At 38.6% G+C, this 24,880-nt stretch overlaps 1 protein-coding gene across 5 annotated transcripts; it reads left to right on the forward strand.

Moving 5' to 3' along the window:
• On the forward strand, positions 1-24,501 carry LOC143024752 (uncharacterized). Of its 5 annotated transcripts, XM_076183865.1 has the most exons (4): positions 34-140; positions 9,890-9,965; positions 14,004-14,160; positions 15,013-24,501. In XM_076183865.1, exon 4 carries the CDS (start codon positions 15,179-15,181, stop codon positions 17,120-17,122), a length of 1,944 nt encoding a protein of 647 aa, XP_076039980.1. In that variant the 5' UTR covers positions 34-140; positions 9,890-9,965; positions 14,004-14,160; positions 15,013-15,178; the 3' UTR covers positions 17,123-24,501. The 5 variants fall into 5 exon arrangements, with proteins under 5 accessions (XP_076039979.1, XP_076039980.1, XP_076039981.1 ...); XM_076183866.1 differs by lacking the exon at positions 14,004-14,160; XM_076183867.1 differs by lacking the exon at positions 9,890-9,965.
• Positions 24,502-24,880: the final 379 nt, after the last annotated feature.

Here is a 24,880-nt window from a genome sequence, read left to right on the forward strand (position 1 = left end):
CGTCATAGTCACTCATACACCACACGTGTGCATGTACGTATGTGCGTGTACAGTACACACGTGCACTAGTGGCACACCTGAGTCCTGACTAGGGGGTAGTGACAGTTCCATCGTAGAACAGTGAAGTTTCGGGAGATTCTGTGAGTGTTTGTGAACCCGTTTATCGAAATGATAGTGTACGTATAGGGTATATTGCCATATTCGCAGTTTTGAGTTTATTTATTTTATTTTCATTGATTTATTATGTTCAAATTAATGTATTAATGGAAACATTTGCTATAATTCCCGAGCATATATCAGGCATTCAACCTGAACGTGACTCAGAGGCCAAAACCCGTTTCCATCACGGTGTGAATTAGTCGTTTAAATCTTGTGAACTTTACTCTATTTTAATGTAGATTGTACTTGCAACTAGAATGAAAGTGTAAGTGTATGTGAAGGAATGATTAATCTCGTTTCAGTTAAAGATAACCGAGGTGTACGTCTCTTGAACCAAGAGCACATGCGTATGTTTAAGTATACATTTGTCTGATCCATGATTGATTACTTTCACTCTGATGCTCAAAGCCGTATCGTGTCATCATGGTGAATATGAACATTTCAGTTATTTCTTATAATCGGTCAAGAAAGAAATTCAAAGGCGGTTCATTTGGTCAGTAATACTATATACTACGAAACAAGTGCTAGTATCTGTAATAGTATATTTAAAGATGACCATGGTCGTTCATGTTGCAGATATATTTTGTAATCCAAATTGACCTTTCGACTAAAATCCCGAAAATTTAAAGAATATATATATATATATATATATATATATATATATATATATATATATATATTTTTTTTTATTGGTGAACTTCATTTGATATTACGTGCCATATGAACAGCACAGATATCTAGTACAACTACATGTACTGATTAAGGAAAAATAATAAGAGAAACGTAGATGATACATATTGTATAAAACATTTATCGAAATATGTGTTGGAGTGCCAAATATATTACCAGCTACTTTGTCCTTGAAGTTCTCACCATCGATTATAAAACTTTACTCCGAACTTTCGAGTTGAACATTGCTTTGGTTTTACAACACAGTCAAAGCAGTAGAAAAAGACTTCAAACCTACTTTGAGATCCTGCTGAGATCACTTCACTTTTTTTTTTCTCAGTTTCGGAAATGAGAATAATGTCATCCGCACTGAAGTTATCAATATATTCTCCAAATAATCTTCTAACCTTTCCCTTCCCAATTCAGCCATGAAAAGCTTGTCCAGACAAACTGAATTTCTTGGGAGAAATTGCAGCACCTTGCCGTACTCCTTCCTCAATCCTCGATCGAGCATTTAATGTTTAGTCATATTTTGTTGAAATTTCTGAACTAAACATTGTGTTAATTAGAAATTATTGTATTGATTGTTTCTTTAAATTCTACAACTCCTTTTGGAGTTTGCTTTACTTAATATTAATTTAGCTTGGGTATTTTCCCTTCAAGGCAAATCCAATCAAAAGGCGGGAGGATCTGTCAGCGACAGAATTATCTTATCGTGGGCTCGAACTGTTACCTGTGCAATTGTAAGATTAATCCTCCACGACCCTGGACCAGGTGATCGAAGTCTATGATATTTTTTGTTTGAATTTCTCAAGGATTCATCACTGCGAGAGACTACATTTTGTTTGGGTTTGTTGATTGCGATTCTTGGCAAAGGGCATACGAAACCATGCCAGCGACCCCTTGCGTACCAGGTGGGACTTTTCTTCTTACGCTACCGCCAGACTATTTCATTCATATTCACAAGAACCGCTCAGGAGAAATACATCATATAAGCAATTTGGCTAGAGAGTGGGGAAGGCGGAGAGGAATGGCTGGGCAGACTTTGTATATTGAAAAAAATACACGTTAATAAAGTACGGTGTTAAACGTTGTTGTGAAAATGGAAAACAGGTGGCATCTCGAGGAACGTGACCTCTTCCTTTGGAAATTGGTATTTGCGCACCGTGGGCTTCTTACCTCAAAGCTCCTGTACGAGTCAAATTGTGGGGAACAGGCCCCGGCTGTCCCCGCAACACTCAAATTGAGGCGCGTCGGGCATTATAGTAAAGATTTTTTAACGTGAGTCTGGGCACGGCAGGGTGGAATCCCAGTGGTCCTCGTTGCATCACCCCATCACATAAGAGGGGCTCGCTACCTCTCTCTCTCTTTTATATATATATATGTGTATATATATATATATATATATATATATATATATATATATATAATATATATATATAGATATATATATATTATATATATGCGTAATGTATAACATCTTTTGCTTGGTTGTGCAATTTGTTGTCGATTCGGTAGCTCTTACTTATCTACACACGGGCCTTACTCCATTCGGAGGCCCGTACGTGTTGAGCTGCGTTGTGATCAGCTACTCCGGCATGTTGTGGTTATCTGGGCGGAGGGTATCCGACCATAATATGGGCGAACCTTTCCATGTTTTCAATTATGTTAAAGCCATGTCGGCTCCGGTCATCTAGGCTTCGGGGCCCATGGAGTTGAAATGTCTGCCCCCTCTTAGGGCGATGGTGTGAGTGCACTCTTGCAGATAGTGAAGGAGAGGCTCTGAGCTTGTCATTCCGCAGTGGTCGCATTCCCTCATCTGTCGCTCGTTGATTCCCCAGCAACACCTGTACCCAAACCTGAGCCTGTGGATGATCACGGCGAGTCGTCTGTCGGCGATCCTAGTGGCTGGGTGAGTGGACAGGTTGGTGGCCCTTTAGTACCACTTTGCGCTCGCTGATTCTGAGCTTACCGATCTTCTGTGGTTGGCTACCTTCGCTCGTTGGGGTTGGTCCCTGGCCCAGCTTTTGATTAAGGTGATTGATGGTTGGACTTTGATGTTTACGTGAGGATGGTAGCGTGCTGTCTTGGCCAGCTCGTCTGCTTGTTCGTTGCCGTGGACTGGGTATCCAGTTGATGATGAGTGACCGATGTTGTCTGTTGTGTAGCTGCAGCAGGTAGAGTATCGTTGTGATGATGTTTACGTTGGTGTGTATGTTCTTCTTCTGGAGTACTTGAGTTGCCGCAAGAGAGTCTGTGTGTATGATCACAGGTCCTTGTAGTTGGCTTGAATACTCCAGTGCTTTTTGTATTACAACTAGCTCAGTCTGTATGGTCGAGCAGTGGTCTGATGTGCGCCAGGCAGCGATGTACGTCGCGGAGTATACCCCTGCTCCAGTTATGCCGTTCTCTGGGTCCACTGATCCGTCCGTGTTGCAGACAAATCCACCCTGGGCCTCTGCTGCCTCGATCGCTGTCCGTGCGGCATCTCTCAGTTCCCCTGGTGAGCAGATGTTCTTAGCATGTGGAAGTTGTGTGGTTGAAAGTGGTTGATGGGGATGTCCACAGGGCTGAGGGTCGGTAGTTTCTGCATGCCCTGTCCGGCTTCAGAACCCGTAGGTGCTTTTCCATGCATGTCCCACGGATTTGGTCTCCCAGGCGTCCAATGTACGTTTTTGGCCGGGGTAGGTCTGGGTGCGCATCGAGGTGGGCCTTGAGTTTGTTCTTGAGATGGGAATCCCTGTCGCTCAGCAGGGCTTTGGCTGCCGTGGTGCAGTTCCGGGTCTGAATCCTGGCTATCAGTGGTGGTATGCCTGATTCCATCTGCAGGTTGCTTCTTCTGGTCCACATGGGAGCACCTAGGATGAGGCGAAGGGCGTTGTTCTGTGCTACTTCGAATGAATCTTCTTGTGGTGCTGTTAGGTGTGTGAGGACAGGTAATCTGTATTCAATTATGGGCCGAATGCAATACTTGTAATCTTGTAGTAGTGCTCCAGCACCAGGCAGCTGGCACCCCCATCCAGCGATTGCATGTATCTCATCGGGGCTGTGCAAGACGCGAGGGTTTGACCTAGGTGAATACTCCATGGTGGCGGTCATGTGAATGTCAAAGACACCTCTGGCGGCAACGTCATATTAGCCACGTTGCCAAACGAAAATGGAAATTTTACTGTCATTGTTTTTCCCTTAAAACCCAAGCTATTCCTAACACCATACAGTCGTGTTAGAATATATATATATATATATATATATATATATATATATATATATATATATATAATATATATAAAATATATATATTTCTAAAATAGAAATGTAGTAGCACATTTGTAGATAACACACAGGAACCCACAGTCGGAGAAAGAATAAACTTCGAATAGAGAAAAATCCTATATTTCGGCTATCAACTGTAGCCCTCTTCAGGAAAGTACATAAGATAGAGAACAGAGGGACTTATAAACTGCAGTAAGAAGAGATGTGGACAGTTTGACCTCACTCAGACGCCACCCCAGTTAGGCCCCGCGTCTGAGTGAGGTCAACTGTCCCACATCTCTTCTTACTGCAGTTTATAAGTCCCCTCTGTTCTCTATCTTTTGTACTTTCCTGAAGAGGGCTACAGTTGATAGCCTCGGAAATATAGGAATTATTCTCTAATTCGAAGTTTATTCTTTCTCCGACTGTGGGTTCCTGTGTTATATATATATATATATATATATATATATATATATATATATATATGTGTGTGTGTGTGTGTGTGTGTGTGCGTGTGTGTGTGTGTGTGTTCCATAAATAGATAACGTACAGAATAACAAAGATCATGCGTAGGTCATCGCTACATGTGTCAACAATGGGGGTTCCCTAGGGTTTTCCCAGGCCACTCCAGATTCACGTTACTATACTTCTTCCATTATCTGGTGACCCATAGGATGTGGCCGGCAAAACCAGCAGCGTTGTGACGTCTAAACCATCCCCAAAGAAAACGGGGGAGACGCTTTTTTCTTGATATTTGCATGTATGACCGGTATAATTAAAAAGACTGCAAGCGGCCCGAAGACCCACTCTCAGCTTCTGTACGTGATTACTACACTCCCCAACCCCACGGAAATTCTTAGGTTGGGAGCCGGGGCAACCTGAGATGCCACATCGTTTAACAAGTCTCTTCTTTTCTTTACATGTATAACAAATACTCATATCACCTACCATTTAATAAAAAATCAATATGTATTTAGAATATTCCATGTTAACATACTCGGGGTAGTGGACAGCTTCTGGTATATGCTGAATGCTTTGATTCAGTACGTGACAACATGGTAGACAACACCTTGTGGGTCCCGAGATAATGGAAATGGTACATACAAACGCGCCACTGTTATAGACCCACTAAACCGCCTCGCTCATCATGTCACAGAAGTCGCAGCTCTACTGGTGTGAGGACGTTATTCAATTGATAGAACTGTACAAGGATAACGTGTAACTGTGGCAAGTGAAACATCACCTGTACCAAGTCAGAGATAAACTGAGTAGCGTTCTTCATTCACCCACGGCAATGAGTAACCCGTCACTGGACGGGTAAAAAACGCGCAAAGTCACCCTGACTCAAAAGACGTGTCATGCGACGTGGCCTTAAAACTGTAGAAGTGGTGGGGAATCAAATGCATCACCCTCAAAATAACAATAATAATAATAAAAATAAAAGCAATAATAATAATAATAATAATAATAATAATAATAATAATAGTAATAATGATAATAATAGTAATAATAATAATAATAATAATAATAATAATAATAATAATAATAATAATAATAATAATAATAATAATAATAATAATAATGATAATAATAATGACATTAATAACTGCAAAAAAGTTATAATATGATAATATACATTATAGTAATAATAATAATAAGGATGCTTGCTGCCCGAGCGGGTAAGAGTGTAGCTACCGGTACTTTCAGCGGGGGTTGGGGTGACGGTTGTTCGAAGCCTGCTATGGCGAGTTGGATTATGGGCATGGTTAATTAAATTCCACGCTACAAAGTCCTCTGGAAGGGGCACCGTCCTAGCCTCCTGATTAGGGAAGTTCGCGACGTTAAACCGAATCAGTCATCAAGTCAATAATTATAGTAATCTATCAATATATCAGAAGCTCCCCCCCCCACCTTATAAGGGAGGTAACCAAGTCAAAGACACGTACCTACTCCCACCCATTTCACTCACACCCACCACCCTTTCCCCCCATCTCATCTTAGCTCCCCATGGATGACGGGTCATACCTGTATCCCGCCCAACTGCCCTGAGTCAGAAGCGTTGTACTAGGAGGACACAGTACATCCACAGCAAGGCCGTTTCCCTTAATCGGCGAACCCCCCTCTCTCTGTCCCCTCATTCAGAAAAAGAATAGACGGGGAGAAATCCCTTCGGGCTGCTTAAAAATATATATATATAAATAAAATAAAAAATAGATAATAATAATAATAATGATAATAATAATAATAATAAAAATTATATATACATATATATATATATATATATATATATGCTGTGTGTGTGTGTATTTACCTAGTTGTATTTTGCGGGAAGGGGAGCTATGCTCGTGATGTCCCGCCTTTGTATCTTGCAGTGTCTAGTTTGTTTTTAAACTCATGAATGGTTTTTGCGCATACTATTCCCATTGTCCAGTTTGTTCCAAGTGTCCAAAACTCTATGAGGAAAACTGTTTTTTCTTCAGTTTCTCTTCTATAGCTATGTTTTTTTATTTTCTTTCCATGTCCTCATTGTGTTTCTTTTGTCCAGTTAAGTAAGTAAGCTCTCACTATCGAGTACCTCTGTGGCCTTTCATGATTCTTAGATGGTCAATAGGTCACCTCTCTCTCTTCTTTGCTCCAGTGTCGGTAACTCCAGTTTAGCCAATCTCTCTTCGTATGATAGGTTTGCAAGTGCAGGTGCCATTTTTGTAGCTGCTCTTTGTATTCTTTCTATTTTTTTTTTATACTCTTTTTGGTACTGGGGGGGGACCACAATGTCGCTGCATACTCTAATCTAGGCCTTATCAATGTAACAATATTTTTTTCATCATGTCTTCGTCCAAGTATGTAAACGCCACTTTTATTGATCTTAGCAAGTTGTAAGTCTCCCCGACAATTTTGTTAATCAGTAAATCATAGGACAAATTGTCGTTCGTGATATTACTCCCAAATCTTTTTCGGATCCCTACTTTCTTTACTTCTTTGGTTCCAATTGTATATTTTCCTGATATTCTGTTTTTTGCTTTTTTATTTAGGTCTTCTTGCAGTGCATTCACAGTCCTCATCAGTTTCTATTTTTCCTTAGCAGTTTGGCGTCATCGGCAAAGAAGCTCATGTAGCAGTTCACGTCCCTCATTCCATGTTCATTCATATAGATAGCAAACATTATTGTGCCAGCACAGATCCTTGCGGTTACTCCACTGATCACCTCTTTCCAGTCCTGAATATTTTTCTCTGAGCACTACTCTCATCTTTCTACCAGTCAGAAAGTCCTCTATCCATTTTAGTAGGGTTTCCCTGTATTCCTCCTATGTGGTTCCAGTTTTTTTAGTAGTTTTCTGTGTGGTACTTTCGTCAAAGGCTTTTTGCAAGTCTAGGAATGCACAATCAGCCCACCATTTCTTTCTTGCACTATGTCTATTAGTCTGAGTAAAAATGCATATTAAGTTTGTGGAGCATGATCTTCCTTGTCTGAATCCGAAATTGTCTTGGGTTTAAATATGTCATTGTCTTCCAGATGTTTTTACCCCATCTATTCTTGATTATTTTCTCACAAATTTTGGCTATGGTGCTTGTTAGTGATACTGGCCTATAGTTGGTGGGTTCTTCCTTTGTTTCCTCCTTTGTGTATTGGTACAATGTTAGCGATTTTTTTCCAGTCCTCGGGTATCTTTCCTTCTTTGAGTGAGCTGTTTATTAAGATGTGTATTTTGTCTGTTAGTTCTTCTTTGCACTCCTTTAGAATCCAATTTGCAATACCGTCCGGGCCATGTGATTTTTCTGACATCCAGCCTTGATAAATGTACTGATTTTTTCCTTTAGTGATGCTGTAAACTCATTCATGAGGGAGATTTCTTGTTTTTGTCTATGTCTCAATTTGGTATTAAATTCTCTCTGGTGAAAACAGATTTAAAGTGATTGTTCATTGACTTCGGCCATCTCTAAATCTTCTGTGTATCTATGTTTCCTTGGCATAGTTTCACCAATTCTGTTTGTTTTTTAAGTTTACCATTCACATACCGATAGAATAGTTTTGGGTTGCTTCTTTGCATTTGTCTATAATATCCTTCTTCATGGTTCCTTTTTCTCCTCTCTTCTCACATTAACATACTCATTTCTATAGTTAACATAATTTGCCATTTGCTTTGTTTTTTGCCTTCTTTTCTCCACTTTTTCCAAGCTTTGTCCCTTCTGTCTTTTGCCTCTCTGCATCTTTTGTTGAACCAACATTTAATGTACTCTCTCTCTCGCTTTTGTCTTGGTACATGCCTGTTTACCCCTCATTGTAGTTTCCATCAATATATTCCATTCTCTTCCACTGCTGTTGTCTTCCCTGTAAAATATTTCCCAGTTTGCATTCCGGAAGAATGTCTTTAGTTTTGTAAAGTCTGTTTTGTTGTACCTCAGTCTTCCTTTCCTATGCTTTTCGTTCCTCTCTATGTCTATTTTCTTCCTTTAGTATAGTTTCGATGAGTACATGGTCACTCTTTTCCAATTGGTGTCTCATACTGGACTTTATGCACTATTTCAGGCTCTGTTTGTAAATATTAGATCTAGTTTCGATGGCTCTTCATTATTTCTGTACTTGTGTTTTCACGGACCCATTGGGTCATTGTGTAACTCCATGGTCATATCTAGCAGTACATTTGCCCCACGAGTCATCTCCTCCTTGCACTGTCATGCTGTCCCAACAAATTTCTTTGCAATTGAAGTCCCCCATAACTACCAGATTACCCTTACCCATTAGTATCTCATTGAGTGATTTTCTTGTGTCATCTAGGCATTTTTTTTATGTTCGATTTTATGTTTGATTTTATGTTCGATTTTAATGTTCGATTTTTTATGTGTGTGTGTGTGTGTGTGTGTGTGTGTGTGTGTGTGTGTGTGTGTGTGTGTGTGTATAATTAAAATAAATAACAAAAAATAAAATGAAATAAATAATATTACTAAAATAAATCAATGTTAATAATGATAATATTGATAGTATGGTGCGTGTTACGAGGATGGATAGAGTGAGAAATGAGGTGGTGAGGAGAGAAGGGATGGAAAAGGAGCTAGCAGATAGGGCTGATGGTTTGGGCACGTGGAAAGAATGAGTGAAGAAAGATTAGCTGAAAGAGTGGATGGAGTGAACTTGAGGGGAAGACCGAGAAAGAGATGGATGGATGGGGGCTGTAAAAGGGTTGAGCAGGGAAGGGAGAAGGCAAAAAAGAAATCGAGGGAGTGGAGAGTGTCAATGGATTATGAATTGGCGCGGTCTGAAGGGATTTCTCGTTTTCTCTATTTTTCCCGTGAGAGGGCGAATAAGAAGGGTCACCGTGTTAATGAAGCGCCTGGCCCTTTTGTTGATGTGCTGTATCAAAGACCCACGTTAAAGGGGCAATTGGGAGGTGGATAGGAGTGTGATGTGTGATGGAGGGTGCATGTCTTGACTGGTTACATTCCTCACATGAGGAAAACAAGCCTCTTGGTACATAGATGTTAAAGTAGTAAATCAACTGTCCCAGACAGGTGAAAAATGTACTGGTAGTTCGCACACACCTTGGGTAGGTTTATAGAAAGTGGTTTGTAAAACGAAACAAATTATACCATAGGTCCAACAATCCATATGTCTTACGGTGTTCATGGTCACAAAAGCATCACCAAAATTCTAAATAAATAGCCAAAACACTTCAGCTCTCAGCAATTTAAATAAATGTGTATTATGCATGTATTTAGTAAAAGAAAATATTATTTGTGAATTGTATATTATTGGTGCGGCGATGATCGTAGTATGGCTGGTATGGTAATTCATTACTGATATTTATTCCAGATGCAAATTACAAGAAATACAAAATGCAAGCTCGTTACACCCCACGTGCTATTATCGACCTCGTTTTGACACAAACGTAAGTTCAATGCTACAATCCAATAAAAAGACATAGTGGGGCACGCGAACATGTTTATTTTCGGTCGGTCGTGTTGACAGTTTACAGCAAGGTAAAACGAATACTACAAGGTACGTTAGGGGGGGGGGGTGAAGGAGAGCCAGAAAACCTCTCCACTGCGCAGGTAGATGATGACGTCAACGGAAATATCGAGACCAGGGTTCCGCGGGTCGAGAGCTGTCAGTCACTCACACACCAGTGTGTGGAGCGAAGCTCCATCTTCTGATTAAAGGGGTAGCTAAGGCAGACAAATAACATGTAAAAATGCCAACAGTTTGTATAGTGCAGAAGTGCAATGCCGTTAGACTGAAAGGTGATAAAAATATACATTTCTTTTCACTACCCAAAGATAAAAAACTTAGAAAGAAATGGATTGAATTATGTGGCACACACAATACTCGGTCATCTGGATATGTATACAGACGTCATTTTGAAAGTAACTATTTATTAGCAACATTTCCTGAAATTTTCATTCAATTGCAAATAAACAGACTAAAGAATTCTTTCAAAACATAACTGAGCTTGATGGAGATAAAGGTTTACATATAAAATCCACGCTTGACATGTCATCTCATCTAATAACTCGTCATATTAATATAATCCACCTAATCCACCGCATGGAAAACATTTTTATAACTTTTCTGGCGGTCATATCTTAGGTACTGATAATTTGAGGATAAAAAAGTGATACTGGGTAATTTCAGTATTGTGAACATCATATTGTAATTTTAAAGTCTACCATACATACAGATGGTTTTCTTTAAAGTTTACATTTTCTTTCACCTCTCACTCTCTCCCCCTCTGCATTTCCTATGACGTCACGGTGGAGGTGCGCGGAGGTGGGGTGCTCAACGTACCTTACAGTATTCGTTTTACCTTGATTTACAGTATCCCACCGCTATTCGCGGGGGTTATGTTCCTTCCCCTCCCGCGAATCCCGAAAATCCGCGAATTATTGATGTAGTTTTAAAACGCCTATGTAAATGATACAGGGGTACAGTAGTAATTATATAACACACCAAAAACTTGAATTCGCAATTCAAACAATCACTTGTAGGGCGTGTAACACTCCAAAAACTTGAATTCACAATTCAATCACTTATAGGGCGTAAATAATACAGGGGTACAGTATAATTACATATAACACACCAAAAACTTGAATTCAAACAATCACTTTGAAAACCCACGCGCGACTGAGAGAGCTGTTTAGCCCCTTGCGCATGAAGATGCTTGTGACGTCACGTCGTCTGCAGCCAATCTGCAGGAAGGAGAAACGAAAGCTCGTAACTGACATTTTTATTTTATATTTACTGACATTGTTATTTTAAAGTTATTTACCAGTTATACAATATCATCTCTCTTTTCTTTTTATTTTATATTTACTGACATTGTTAATTTACAATTATTTACCAGTTATACTGTATCATCTCTCTTTTCTATTTTTTTATTTTTTATTAATTGACATTGTTATTTTAAAATTATTTACCAGTTAGGGTGAATGTGAGCGTTTTTCTGCTAAAAATGGTCTAAGTTCACGAAATTGCCGAAAATATGAAAAAAAAAAATAGAGCAAAATCCGCGAGTATGCGGGACCGCGAACGGTGAACCGCGAATGAGTGATGGTAAACTGTATATATTTGAACTCTTTCGCAGTCACGTACAATTTGCGCATCTCGTCAACAAAAATGCTCCGAGGTATCACAAGTAGGGTTGTTTATTTTCTATGGTCGTTACATAATGAAAAAATGTACATTTAAGCAATTCAATACTTGTAATTTTGTAATTATTTCATCATTGTCAGTCTATATGTAGACCTGGCGTCCTTTTCGTTAGTGGTGGGGGTTGGGGCGTATGGTGGGCACTAGTGCTGGGCAAATACCGCTAATTTCAATATCGAAATTATTGGTGAACAACAATACAATTACCGAAATTACCGACAGTTTACCGGTAAAAGACTCGTGAGGTAGTAGTGACGTCACAAGTTCGAGTAGAGTTCGAAAAATCAATGTTTTGTCCTTTAATAAGCTATATCTCTGGTTCTATTATACATATTGTTTTTATTGTTATGTCATTGTAAAGGGAAAAGGTCATACTTTAATTGGTGCTACTATAGTATGCTATCTAGTATCTACCGCGCGAGTGAGTGAATGGAGGATAGTGGTGGGCAGCTACCGGTAAAGTTACAGGTTTTATCGGTAACAACCTTAACGATAGCTTACCGGCAAACATTCTGCCACCGTTAAAGCTTCGTTAACCGATAACTTGATAAGCTATACCATAACATTCAGAGAGCGGTAACCACACCCACCCTCCATTGGAGGGTGTCTGAGGGTGGGTGTGGTGTATACATTTTCGTTCACTCAGTACCACCAAACCGAGACGTGCTTACAGAAGTTACCGCTCTCTGAGTCTTATGGTATAGCTCAAGATCTAAGAATATAAGGTCTAACCACTTCCGACCGAATTTCGAGGGAGTTGGCGCAGCGGGCCCGTGAACGTCACCTGGGGCCGTATACACAAAACTTTTTTGTTAGCCTTAACAATCTCTGCTAGCTAACAGAAAACCACTAAAAGTTATACACCAATGCTTAACTAACAACTGTTAGCTAGCAAACAGTTGTTTGTCAAGTACCGCTAAACAGCGCTGAAGTTAGCAGCTTATGAACATGTAAATGGACGTATTATCAAAAATTGCACACATAAAACAGTGTTATTAATGCAGTTGTTCAGAATTTATTAATAAAGTATCATGATAGCACATAGATATCGTATGTATGGGTTTTTAGAAGTACTTATTAACCAACGACAGATATTTTTGGACGAAGCCGCATTGTACATGCGGCCGTGCCACAGACAAATCTTCCGACAGAAAACTCAACAATTATTTTAGAGGACATACACATGGCAGAAGAAACACGGAAAAAGAAAAGGAAGCCAAACTGGTCACAAGAGGAAACACTCCTCTTGATCAACGTGATTATGGAGAAAAAATAATAATAAATGGGCGATTCAAGCCAAGTTTAAAACACAAGGATAAGAGGGAGCATGACAAAGCACGTTGATGCTATGGTATTGTTTTCTGTTTACATATAAATGTTCATCGACACTTGGAGCCCCAATTCTAATGTTTGTGCCTTCTATGGTACCCACAACACCGGGAAACCTAGTTTTCCATGAACTCTGCTTGTTTTACTTGCACTTCTTGGCGAGTCAATAGGAATTTTACAAACTGAGTTACAATATCTGGTTCTGATAGTGCATCAATTGTTTGAGAAATGACACGGCTGATTGATGCTTGCGAGGTCCCAAATTCGTCACTGCTGCATTTTACCTGTGGCTAAATATCATAGGGTAATTGCCACCTTCGTCTCAGGACTCAGTGGTCGATTCCGTTCTGTTCGGGATTGAAGTTTGTCCCTCACTAAATCAGCCATTTTTATTATACCAGCACGGTTCATTCTGAAGCGTTTGATGAGTTCGTCGTCATTGTACTCGTTAAATATGTCCCGTCGCTGTCGATAAACTCGCAGTCATCTTTTTAGTTGTTGTTGCTCCGCCATCTTCTCTACTAACAGGAACTTGTTAAGAGCTTAATAGTCCTCCTCACCACTTTTATCTTAACAGTACTTTTAAGGCCCTAACAAGTTTTCTGTATCACTATTAGTGCTTAACAGCTAAATGTTAGCCTTAACAGGAATTTGTTACCCTTAACAGCTATTTGTTAGCGCTAACAAGTTTTGTGTATACGGCCCCTGGCTGTTCAAAGTGGGGTTAGCGGGTTCTATAGCTGTCAGTTGAAGCTGGTCCGTCGTTCGAAAATGACGCCTTCGCTCGCAACGCTCCACGCAATTAGTTATATTCTGACAAATATTATATAAAATATATATATAAATATATATAAAATATTATAGTTCCTGTATATATATATATGAATATATAATATATATGATATATAATATATAAAATATTATAGTTCCTGTCTTCCTTGGCGTGTCACAGTTTTCTTCAGTGTATCACAAAGAGAAAATGGACTCAGCCAAATGACGTCAGAAGCTGCGCAGAAGAATGTAAACGGTCTGACCTGTATATTTAGACCTTGGTATAGCTTATCGAGTTGTCGGTTAACGAAGCTTTACCGGTAGCAGAATTTTTGTCGGTAAGCTATCATTAAGTTTGTTGCCGATAAAACCGGTAATTTCACCGGTAGCTGCCCACCACTAGTGGGCACTTGCTTTCCTGGTGGAGTCCTCTCAACCTGAATGTTTCTGGTAAAACCTCGATGTTTTTCATAATAGTGAACATTTGATATAGACAATAAAGTAGAAAATAAGATAATCAAATTTACGTGTATTAATTCATCACCAATTGGGAGCAAATGCTAATGGGCGCGTCGCTTCATGCATACCCTTCCGGGCAAGCTCCCATTCACCGACCTTCTCATTCCTAAAAGCTCTCGTGTGAATTGGATCAGCTTCAGGGAAATGTGCCATGTGCATGCATAGTCGGGGCAGTCTCTGGTCTGATGGTCATACAAAAAAAAAAAAAAAACAGCACAAACGACTTGAAGATTCGGATCTTAGTCCGTCTGTATTGTAACTTATAACTGGTAGCTGAATGAAGCAAGAAACAAACTGAATTGTGTATGCACATTATCTAATGCATTTGGACGTGACTTTCAGCAAACATGACTTATGTATAAATGCTGTGTAAATAAGTTTTAGTGGAAGTTCATATATGACAATTATTTTAGAACTTCTTGATCATAACTCAAGTTATACCACATGACTTTTTGATATGATTTATTATTCTATTTTTTTTCTCTCGTAGTGCATCGGTTTCATACAGTGTGACTTAGATTATGCAACCTATGTCCATTATTTGTTCTGCTGGGTGGATGTGGGGACTTGGGTGGGCACAGGCCATGAATACAAAACCTGTGCCCCTCCGGTGCCCACCCCCACCCTCCACGTGCCACTGCAATTGTCTAATTTTAATTTATTTATTCCAGGCATGATCACATCCCAATGAACTTCAACCGTGCAAATTACTGAGTATTTCATCAGAAGTGTTGGGATACTGAGTTCTGACCACTTCCTAATTCATGCATAAAGAAAACAGCACACATCTGACCTTCATCAAACCAAAAAGGGTTTCTCCCAGATTTAAATTGTTTCATGAAATATCTTATCCTTATTACTCCCTTTTATATTTGTGTGCACCACCTACCATCCTCTCATTTTCTTTATTTGACTCAGTTCCATGATTTCCTTGTACACACAACAATGAACACGCGAGAAATGATTCCAACTATGAGTGGTTCACCCAAGCGATATCATGGGACAAAGTCGAACTTTTCCAGTCTGGGTGATCTGCCATTACTTCCAAGTCAAGAAAGGAATCATCCTGGGTATAGGGAAAGGTCAGTAGATGTTGAAATAGGAAACAGGGGCTGGCCGATGGTCAGAGAAAGGTCGGTAGACACAGCATTGTCAGATGGAAGGAGGGCACATCATCAGAGAGAAAAATCATTGGTAAAATCATTGGATGACGTAAGGTCAAAAGATGATAATTTTGTCCGTGAATCACAAAATGCTCTTCGAAGGTCAACAAGGAGATCAAGGAAAAGAGAAAGGAAGCCAAGAGGAACGCGTACCGGTGATTCACCTGAAAGAACTTCTAGAGAAAGATCACAAGCATCTCATCATACAAACAGGGCTAGACAGTCACAATCACGAAATCGTAGTAGAAGTAGAGATTTTGATTCTTCCTCCAGTTCAGATAATGTTACATCATGGCCCAACCAACCAGGACGAGCAGCCCATGCAGATGGTGTCAGAACACGTGGAATTAGAATTGAAAATAGGCCATTTGGTTCATCTCATGCAATGCATAGAATGAAAGAGAACCCAAATATTACTTCACTTGGACCTGAATATGAAGACCCAGAGCCACTGAAAACCAACTCGGACAATAGGAGAAGGCAAGAAATTGAACTCACAATGCCTGGTAATCGAAACTCTCTTAAAGAAGCCTTCTATGAAGGACTTGGTGGTAATTCTGGTGCCAGTATTCCATCAAGGAAACGACCCGAAGAAATGCATGCATTACCACCAAAACAGCAATACAGATATGAGGGAGTGAATCATACAAATGTAAAGGTTAGTGTTCCTTACACAAATTGGGAAACATGTAATGATAGTATTGAAACAAGGAATCCAAATAGACAAAACCAAACTACACAACGCCCCCCGGTGCCTTTACCCCGCACTGGTTCAATTTCCCCTTCGTTGAAACGTTTGAAAACACAAAATCAAGTAGTTACAAATACACCATACCCAAGTAATGGTAATGGCCCTCCACCCTACAACCACAAATATAATTATAAAATTAATAGCAACATTCAAACAAGGAATTTAAATCCTTCAGATAATCTTGACTGCAGCCATGATGAGCATGATACTGGGTGGAATGACTCAGAGGAAGGACAAAAGTTAATAGCTGGTCGCTATGAAGGCATCTCTGCAATCTGCCACTTCATTTGTATTGCTCTTTGTTTAATAGTCATTGTACCAATGGCTGGAGTAGCTGCTGCCTGGGAAAACCAACGGAAGAGGTGTCCTATGTTTGTGAAGGCTACGCCAGAGGACAATGTACAATGGGGCAATGAAAGCATAGCTCCCTGTAATTATGTGGCATTTATGCCTGTGTTTATCATAGTACTATCCCTTGCACTCCTGGTCACCCATGGCAGTTTGCTATATAACTGGCACAGTAATGGCAACTTCCCTGAGCTTCTTGTTACTAGAAAATACTCGCTTTTACTCTTGGCATTCAACTTCTTTGAGTTTATCCTCATGTTTAGTGTTGCATGTACAATGACTGATGGCTTCCGCCAAACTTGCCTTTCATTTGAACTCTCTCCATATCCCGAGAATCGACCAGAGAACTGTAAAATGGGTTTTTCTATGCGCGATAAGGCTTACAGCCTGGAAGAGCTGCACACATTTGCACGTTTCATAGTGGGTATGATAGGAGCATGGTTGTGCAGTATCATCCTCTTCTTTATTACTCTCCTCTCTGCTGTTAGAGGAAAACTTTGCTCCTGTAACATGAAATGAGTACTAGTGTTACTGGCCCTATAGGCTGCTAAGGACAATTATATTTTCAATGCAAATGATGAAGATGATAAAGCACTAGCTGTCTTCATATTATTCAACCCTTTTGCTCTTGGGTTGCTTCGTACTGTAAATATAAAAAAAACCCTGAATGCAAATATTAATATTGTTTTTTAACAACTGGGGCCTTGGTTATGAAATCCATCATGAAGGTCCACATGGAAGAAATATAATTTCTTCATACTGTGACAATGAAATTTATCTTTCTAATGTCCAACAAGGTAAGGAGTGATGGTAGTGAATTATCAGCTTTTCTGTATGCTGCTGCTGCTGTTACTGGTTGTTGCAGATCAATGCAAATAAGTGCAGTTCTAGAATCCTAGAGGAAAAATTGGGAAATCCTGAAATGTAACAAATTACTGCTACACAAATACTGTAAATACCAAAAACCCTGAATGCAAATATTAATATTATTTTTTAACAACTGGGGCCTTGGTTATGAAATCCATCATGATGAAGGTCCACATGGAAGAAATATAATTTCATCATACTGTGACAGGGAAATTTATTGTTCTAATGTCCAACAAGATAAGGAGTGATGATAATGAATTGTCAACTTTTCTGTATGCTGCTGCTGCTGCTACTGGTTGTTGCAGATCAGTGCAAATAAGTGCAGTTCTAGAATCCTAGAGGAAAGATTGGGAAATCCTGAAATGTAACACAAATTACTGCTTCAGAAGTAATGAATACATCGACCCTTTACAGAGATAGGCTTACAAAAGATGGTTTAAATACTATCACAGAAGAACAATATATGATGTATTAAAGTCAGAAAATGAACTTTCCTCAGAGGATGGTTGTGACCCCAGGCCTGGATGTACTTTACAAATATGAGCAAAAACCCAAAGGGGATAACATATAGCTTTATTTAACATAAATACATCATTGCCCAACCTATTGAACCACAAACAGTAGAGGGCCTATAGATACATAACATATAGCAGGTTGCAAGCCACATTACTGTGACTTATCAAGGTGATGTGCCAAGAACAGTATGTACTACATGTTGGGAATGCATACTGTATCTGTAAACGTGACATTTGTACAAGGAAATTGTTTTACAAAATGATGTGGTCACTAAAGCGGTTGCAAATGAATGACATGTTTTATCAAACAACATATACCAGTTTATGTTTCTGTATTATAAAGTACCTTCATTATGTATTTACCTAGTTGTTTTATACGGGAAGGGGAGCTATGCTTGTGGTGACCCGTTTTTTGTATCTAGTAAGATCAAGTTTGTTATTAAATTCTTGTATTGTGTTTGCACACACTATTTCTTCATCCAATTTGTTCTGTATATCTGTCACTGTGTGGGAAGCTGTTCTTTTTCAGGTCTCTTCTGTAGTTATCCTTTTTGAGTTTCATTGCATGTCCTCTTGTTTTTTCTCTGTCCCACTTTAATAAGTCCTCTCTATCAAGGCATTCTTTTCCTTTCATAATTCTGTAGATGGTTAGTAGGTCCCCTCGTTCTCTTCTTTGTTCTAGGATTGGCAATTCCAGTTCGACCAGTCTTTGTTCATATGTCAGGTTTGCAAGTGTTGGGACCAATTTTGTCATTGCTCTTTGTATTCTTTCTAATTTTCTTATATTCTTTTTTGTACTGGGTGACCATATCAGTGCTGCATATTCCAGTTTTGGCCTTATCAGTGTTTGTAATATTTTCTTGATCAATTCCTTATCCAGGTATTTAAAGACCACCTTTATTGATCTCAACAAATTGTATGTTTCTCTGACTATTTTACTTATATGTTTATCTTTCAGAATTTATTTTCTTTACTTCTTTTCCATCAATTTTATACTGTCCTGTTATTCTCTTCTTGCTTTTTCCAAATTCAGTTATACTGCACTTCTTGATGTTGAATTCTACCTCCCATTTCATGCTCCACTCTGAGACTTTGTTCAGATCCCTCTGCAATGAGTCACAGTCTATTTTGGAGTTTATTCTCTTTAATAATTTTGTATCATCCCCAAAGCAGTTCATGCAACTTTCAATGCCTTCGTCCATGTCATTTACATATATAGCAAACATTATCAGAGCTGACCCCTGTAGGATGCCACTACTCATTTCTTCCCATTTTGAATATTTGTCTCTGAGCACCACTCTCATTTTTCTTCCATGGAGGAACTCCTCCATCCAATTCAAAAGTTTTCCATGTATGCCTCCTATTATTTCCAGTTTATAAAGTAATTTTCTGTGTGGTACCTTATCAAATGCCTTTTGTAGGTCCAGGAATGCACATTCTGCCCAGCCATCCCTTTCTTGCAATATAGCTATTAATCTTGAATAGAAACAAATTAAGTTAGTGGTACATGATCTTCCTTGTCTGAATCCAAATTGCCTCGGGTTCAGTATATTATTCTCCTCTAGATATTTTGTCCATCTATCTTTGATGATTCTCTCAAATTTTAACTATTGTACTCGTTAGGGACACCGGTCTATAATTTGTTGGGTCTTCCTTATTTCCCCCTTTATATATTGGCACTATATTGACATTTTTCCAGTCTCCTGGTAGTTTTCCTTCTTTGAGTGAGCATTCAATTATTTTATATATTTTTCCTGTTAGTTCGTCTATACATTCCTTTAGTATCCAGTTTGCAACTCCGTCTGGGCCATGTGATTTGTTAACGTCAAGCTTTAGTAATTGATTCCTTATTTCATTCTGATTAATGTTTAATGTCTTCAATGGAGGAAACCTTACTTAGTTTACTTAGTTTACTTAGTAGAATTCAGAGGGTTTTCCTCATAGCTGTGGTGGTCCACTGCTACTTCCAGTCCGGAAATCTCCTTTTTGTAGGTTGATCTGGTCTGGGATGGAATTTGAGGCTGCCCTGCAATGAGCCGTGTATCCAGGTATGGGAGGCTCATCTGCCAGTTGCTTCAGGTATTTATCAAGGTGTTGTTTAAAGTTTCTGACTGGGCAGTTTTTTGTCTCTCTTATATGTTTTGGTAGGCTATTGAAGATTCTGGGACCATTATATGTGAAGCTGGAGGCCAATAGGGTCCTGATTCTTTCTGGGGCAGATGTAGGCAGTGTTTTCTTTTCACACATGCGACCATTTCTGCTATTGTGTGTTTCTAGTAGGGATAGTGTAGTAGGGTCAGGTACCTGTTTCTCCAGTATTTTCCACATATATATGGCCCGGTATCTCTCTCTTCTTCTTTGTTGAGAGTATAGCCCTAGTTTTTTCAGGCGATCCCAATAATTGAGGCCCTGCATGCCTTTGATTTGCCTTGTGAAATGCCTTTGGACAGACTCTAGTTCCTGTATTTCTGCCCTCTTGTGTGGTGACCAGAGTTGGCTACAATAGTTGAGTATTGGTTGTATAAGTGCCTTCCAGAGTGATAACATTAGGTGTTCATCTCTTGATTTGAAGGTCCTAAGTACCCATCCAGCCATTTGTCTGGCTTTACTAGTAATTTTGAAGATGTGGTTTCTGTAGGTGGCCTCTTCATTGAGGTGAATTCCAAGGCACTTTACAACCGGACTCGAGGATATATTTGTGCCTCCTCTGGTATGGAGAGTGGTGGAATTTTTTAGGTCAGAATGTGGGCCACATCTTAGAATTTCAAACTTCTCCTCATTGAAATGCATGTTGTTAAGTTCAGCCCATTCTGAGATTTTGTCCAGGTTGCTTTGCAATTCCTGGATGTTGGCCTCATGGCTGATTCTATGGCTGAGGGTGGTGTCATCCGCAAAGGAGGACAAGAATGAGCTGTCAACGGCTTGGCCTATGTCATTCATTAGGACCAAGAAAAGTAGCGGGCCCAGCACAGAGCCCTGCGGTACACCACTGAGAACTGCTGACTTTTCTGATTGGTGGCCATCAACAGCTACCACCTGTGTCCTTGTTCTGACAAAATTGTGGAGCCATGTCCCAATCTTTCCCTTAATTCCCACAGCTTTAAGTTTATGTGATAGAATGCCATGATCAACTCGGTCGAAGGCCTTAGCAAAGTCAAGGCACACAACATCAACATTTCCTCGTCTTGCGAGCCCCTGGAGCAACCATTCATGGTGACTTAACAAGTCAAAGTTTTGTAGATTTTTTCCTCTTTAGTGAATACAGGTTTGAAATGTTTGTTCATATCTGCCATTTCTATATCTTCTCTGTATTCTCTATTACCTTGATGTAATTTGTGTATTTTCTGTTTATTTTTTAGCTTGCCATTTACATATGTATAAAATAGTTTGGGTTGATCTTTCCATTTATCTATTATGTCCTTTTCATAATTTCTCTTTTCTTCTCTACATAAATTTACATATTCATTTCTTAGTTTGGTGTATATTTTCCATTTCTCAATTGTTGTTTTTTCCACCTATTCCAGGCTTTATCTCTTCTGTATTTTGCCTCACTGCACTTTTTATTATACTGTACCTGGATTTTATATGTACCCTTTCATGTTTTTGTCTAAGTACATACTTATCCACACCTTCATTATAGATTTCCTTCCAAATTGTCCATTTCTCTTCCACCTTTGTTTCTTCATTATTAATTTTTTTCCAATTTGCTTCTCAAAAGAATTTTCTAAGTTTCTCAAAATCTGTTTTGTTGTACATTAGTCTTCCTTTTCTGTGTTTTTCATTAATTTCTATATTTGCTTCTTCATTTAATTCTAGTTCCATTAGTATGTGATCACTTTTTCCAATTGGTGTCTTGTATTCAATTTTATCCACAATTTTGGGTTCTGATGTGAATATCAAATCCAATCTTGAGGGTTCATTATTATTTCTATATCTGGTGTTTTCCTTGACCCATTGCATCAATGTGTAATCAATGGTCATTTCCAGTAATATGTTTCCCTAGTGATCTTCACCTTTCACAGTCATCTCTTCCCAATATATTTCTTTCAAGTTAAAATCACCCATAATTACCAGATTTCCTTCTTTCTTTAGTATTTCATTTAGTGTTTTTCTTGTGTCTTCCAGCATTTTAGAATGTTCACTTGCATTCCATGTGTGAGTTTTGGGTGGGACATAAATCACTGCATACTTTGTATTTTTCATATCTCTATCCTCAACTCTTATCATAATCAATTCCACATTGTTCTCTCCTGTAATTTTTGTCACATTTAGGCCTTTCTTGGTTAGTAACATCACTCCACCCTGCTTTGTTTCTCTATTTCTGTACCAACAATTATATAATCCTTGTCCTACACTATTTGGTGGTAATGATTCCTTCAATTTTGGCTCCACAATCCCCATTATATCTGGTTTTTCTTGTTCTAGATAGTCATTCAATTAATCAATTCCTGATATCAGTCTGTCTATATTGGTATATGTTATTTTTCATTTTTTTCGTTTTCTTCTTTCTCCTGCATTTCCTTTTCTCTTATGTACCATTTCCTCAGTCTCAAGTCCATCACTCTCCAAAAAACTCCTTCCTTTCTTTTTCTGTTCTTTTCTTGTTCTTTTCCTTAGTTTCCTCTGTAAGTGTTTTTTCCTTTTCTTTTTCCTCATCACTCGGTTCCTTTTTTATCCCTAGATTTTTGTAGTTTTACTTTTTGCTAGTTTTCCTACGTTTGTTGATACGTATTTCTTCTGCTGTTCTCTGTGAATTAAGTTTTACTTTAAAAGGTCTATTCTTCTTTTCAGAATATTTGCCCATCCTATAGATATCTTCTATTACCTTATCGTAACCTTGGCCCTCCTCCTGTATTTCTTTTAGTATTTCTGTCACTACAGTATATTCTTCTCCGCTTTTTCCCTTTGGAACGTTATTAGACCATGTTTATCTTTGATACCATAGATTACCATACTTTTTTTTTTATTTGTTTTGTCTCTTACCCAATCTCTTTTTTATTTTATAACTTCTATTACTGTGTCCTTTGTACCTTTGTTCATTTGTTCTTTGACTATTTCTTTAAATAGTATTTTTTTGGTTTTCTTTGTCTTCATTCATTTGGTTTTTGATTTCCATCATGTTTGATTTTTTTATATTTTCACCAACTTTGCCTGCCTCTATTAATATTTTTTCATTAACTTCCCTCAACAAAGTTTCATTTTTAATTGTCTTCATTTTTCATCTTTTCATTATCATTTTTTACTTTAGCCAGTTCCTTTTTCATTTCTTCCAATTCCCTAACTAATAGTGCATTTTCCTTCCTCAATTCACTCACTTCTTTGTATAATTGGTTATGTTCCCTTTTCCATTCAACAATATCCCTTTTCATTTCAAATATTTCTTGGCTTATTAGTATGTTTTTGAGGTCGAAACCTCTTTCTGTTCTGAATCCATGGAATGATTCGTCTTCATATCTGGGGCTATCTATGTTATATATTTTCTTTCTAACTACTCCCAAAGGCATTTTGTACTTACTCATGTCCAATCTTCTTTTAGTTTTTTCTGCGGAAGTTGGTTTATCATCCATTTCCCTTTGTTTTTCTATTCACTCCATATTATTGGTAAACTAGATTTAATTCATCTACACCCACTAAACTAGTTTAATGACCCATTTTTTAAAGTTATGGCTGAAGTTCTACCTTTTGGCTGGAGTTCTTTCTCTTATGCCCTAGTCCCATCACAATGTCCCACTTTGTTGTGTTTTATGACTTGCATGGGAATCATGGTGGGATAATTCTTTTTTCCTTACCACAGGAGATAAGTAGAGGTAGAGTCACAGAAGTGGTAAAGGGTAGTTTGAAGGAAACAGCATAAAGTAGGAAAAGCTGTAATACAAAAGTAGTATCATTCCTCTATGAGTAGAGATTCTATCATAACATAAACAAACAATATATGGCTCCAGTCCATAGGGGCATTCCAGAATAATCCTAAAAGAATTGTCTACATGCTACCATGCAATCACTACCGCATGTTATCATGCAGTCATATCCCAATAAATGAAGCAGTTGGTCCATTTATGGATGTATTATGTCTTGGTACATTGCCTCTGACTGGCAGTGGGCAAGGGACAAGGATAACTCTTCACCCACAAGGAGTTAAGATAAATTGGTAATAAATAGATGATGAATGGAAATGGAATAGGTGGGGGTGGGTGCCTTGGCTGGCTATCTCCTTTATTTGGGGGAAGATAAATTGATATATATATATATAGATAGACATCCACTAACATCTTGTTGTGAACATTCTTTTACTAAATGAAAATGACAGATGTAAGGTTGACTGCATGCCAGTAAATCTACTGTTGGTTCTAAGCACTGTAATATCCTCATATTTGCCACATTCCTTGCCTGGTATTATTGTACTGACTTGTAATTTTGAAATCTTTAATGGGTACTGTCTCCAGTTTGGCTTCCACTAACAAAGGTATGAAGAACCCATACATTTCAGCTGTCAATAAATTGTAATTATTTTGGATATATATTTGTTTTTACTAAAGTCCTTTACTCCAGCTATGGGCTGGACAGACAGATGCAAAAATACTTAGAATATCTTAGTGATATAGCCCAGGCTGGAGCAACACATGTTTATAAAACTACTTAATGATAACTGGAGAACAAGGAGATATAGTCCAAGTTGGAATAACATGTGAATTTATAGCCATGTATGATAATTTAAAGATTAAGAGACAGGCATTGTTACTTTCTTGTATATTATAAATAGGTAAATACATATACACATGCAAGAATCAAGGAAACACCGGGAAAATGATGCATATATAACATGAGTGCAAGTTGGAGTTCCTGGCATTGTCAGATAGTCCTGTAGGCTGCATGGGCAAAACCTAAGGCCCAGATG

The sequence above is a fragment of the Oratosquilla oratoria genome, chromosome 4 (genome assembly GCF_046742065.1).
Source record: "Oratosquilla oratoria isolate Oo_2021 chromosome 4, ASM4674206v1, whole genome shotgun sequence".
In the NCBI taxonomy this organism is placed as follows: domain Eukaryota; kingdom Metazoa; phylum Arthropoda; class Malacostraca; order Stomatopoda; family Squillidae; genus Oratosquilla; species Oratosquilla oratoria.

Excerpts from the sequence above, each read along its gene's own strand:
- LOC143024752 (XM_076183864.1), top strand. The coding sequence starts at position 15,179 with ATGAAATATCTTATCCTTATTACTCCCTTTTATATTTGTGTGCACCAC.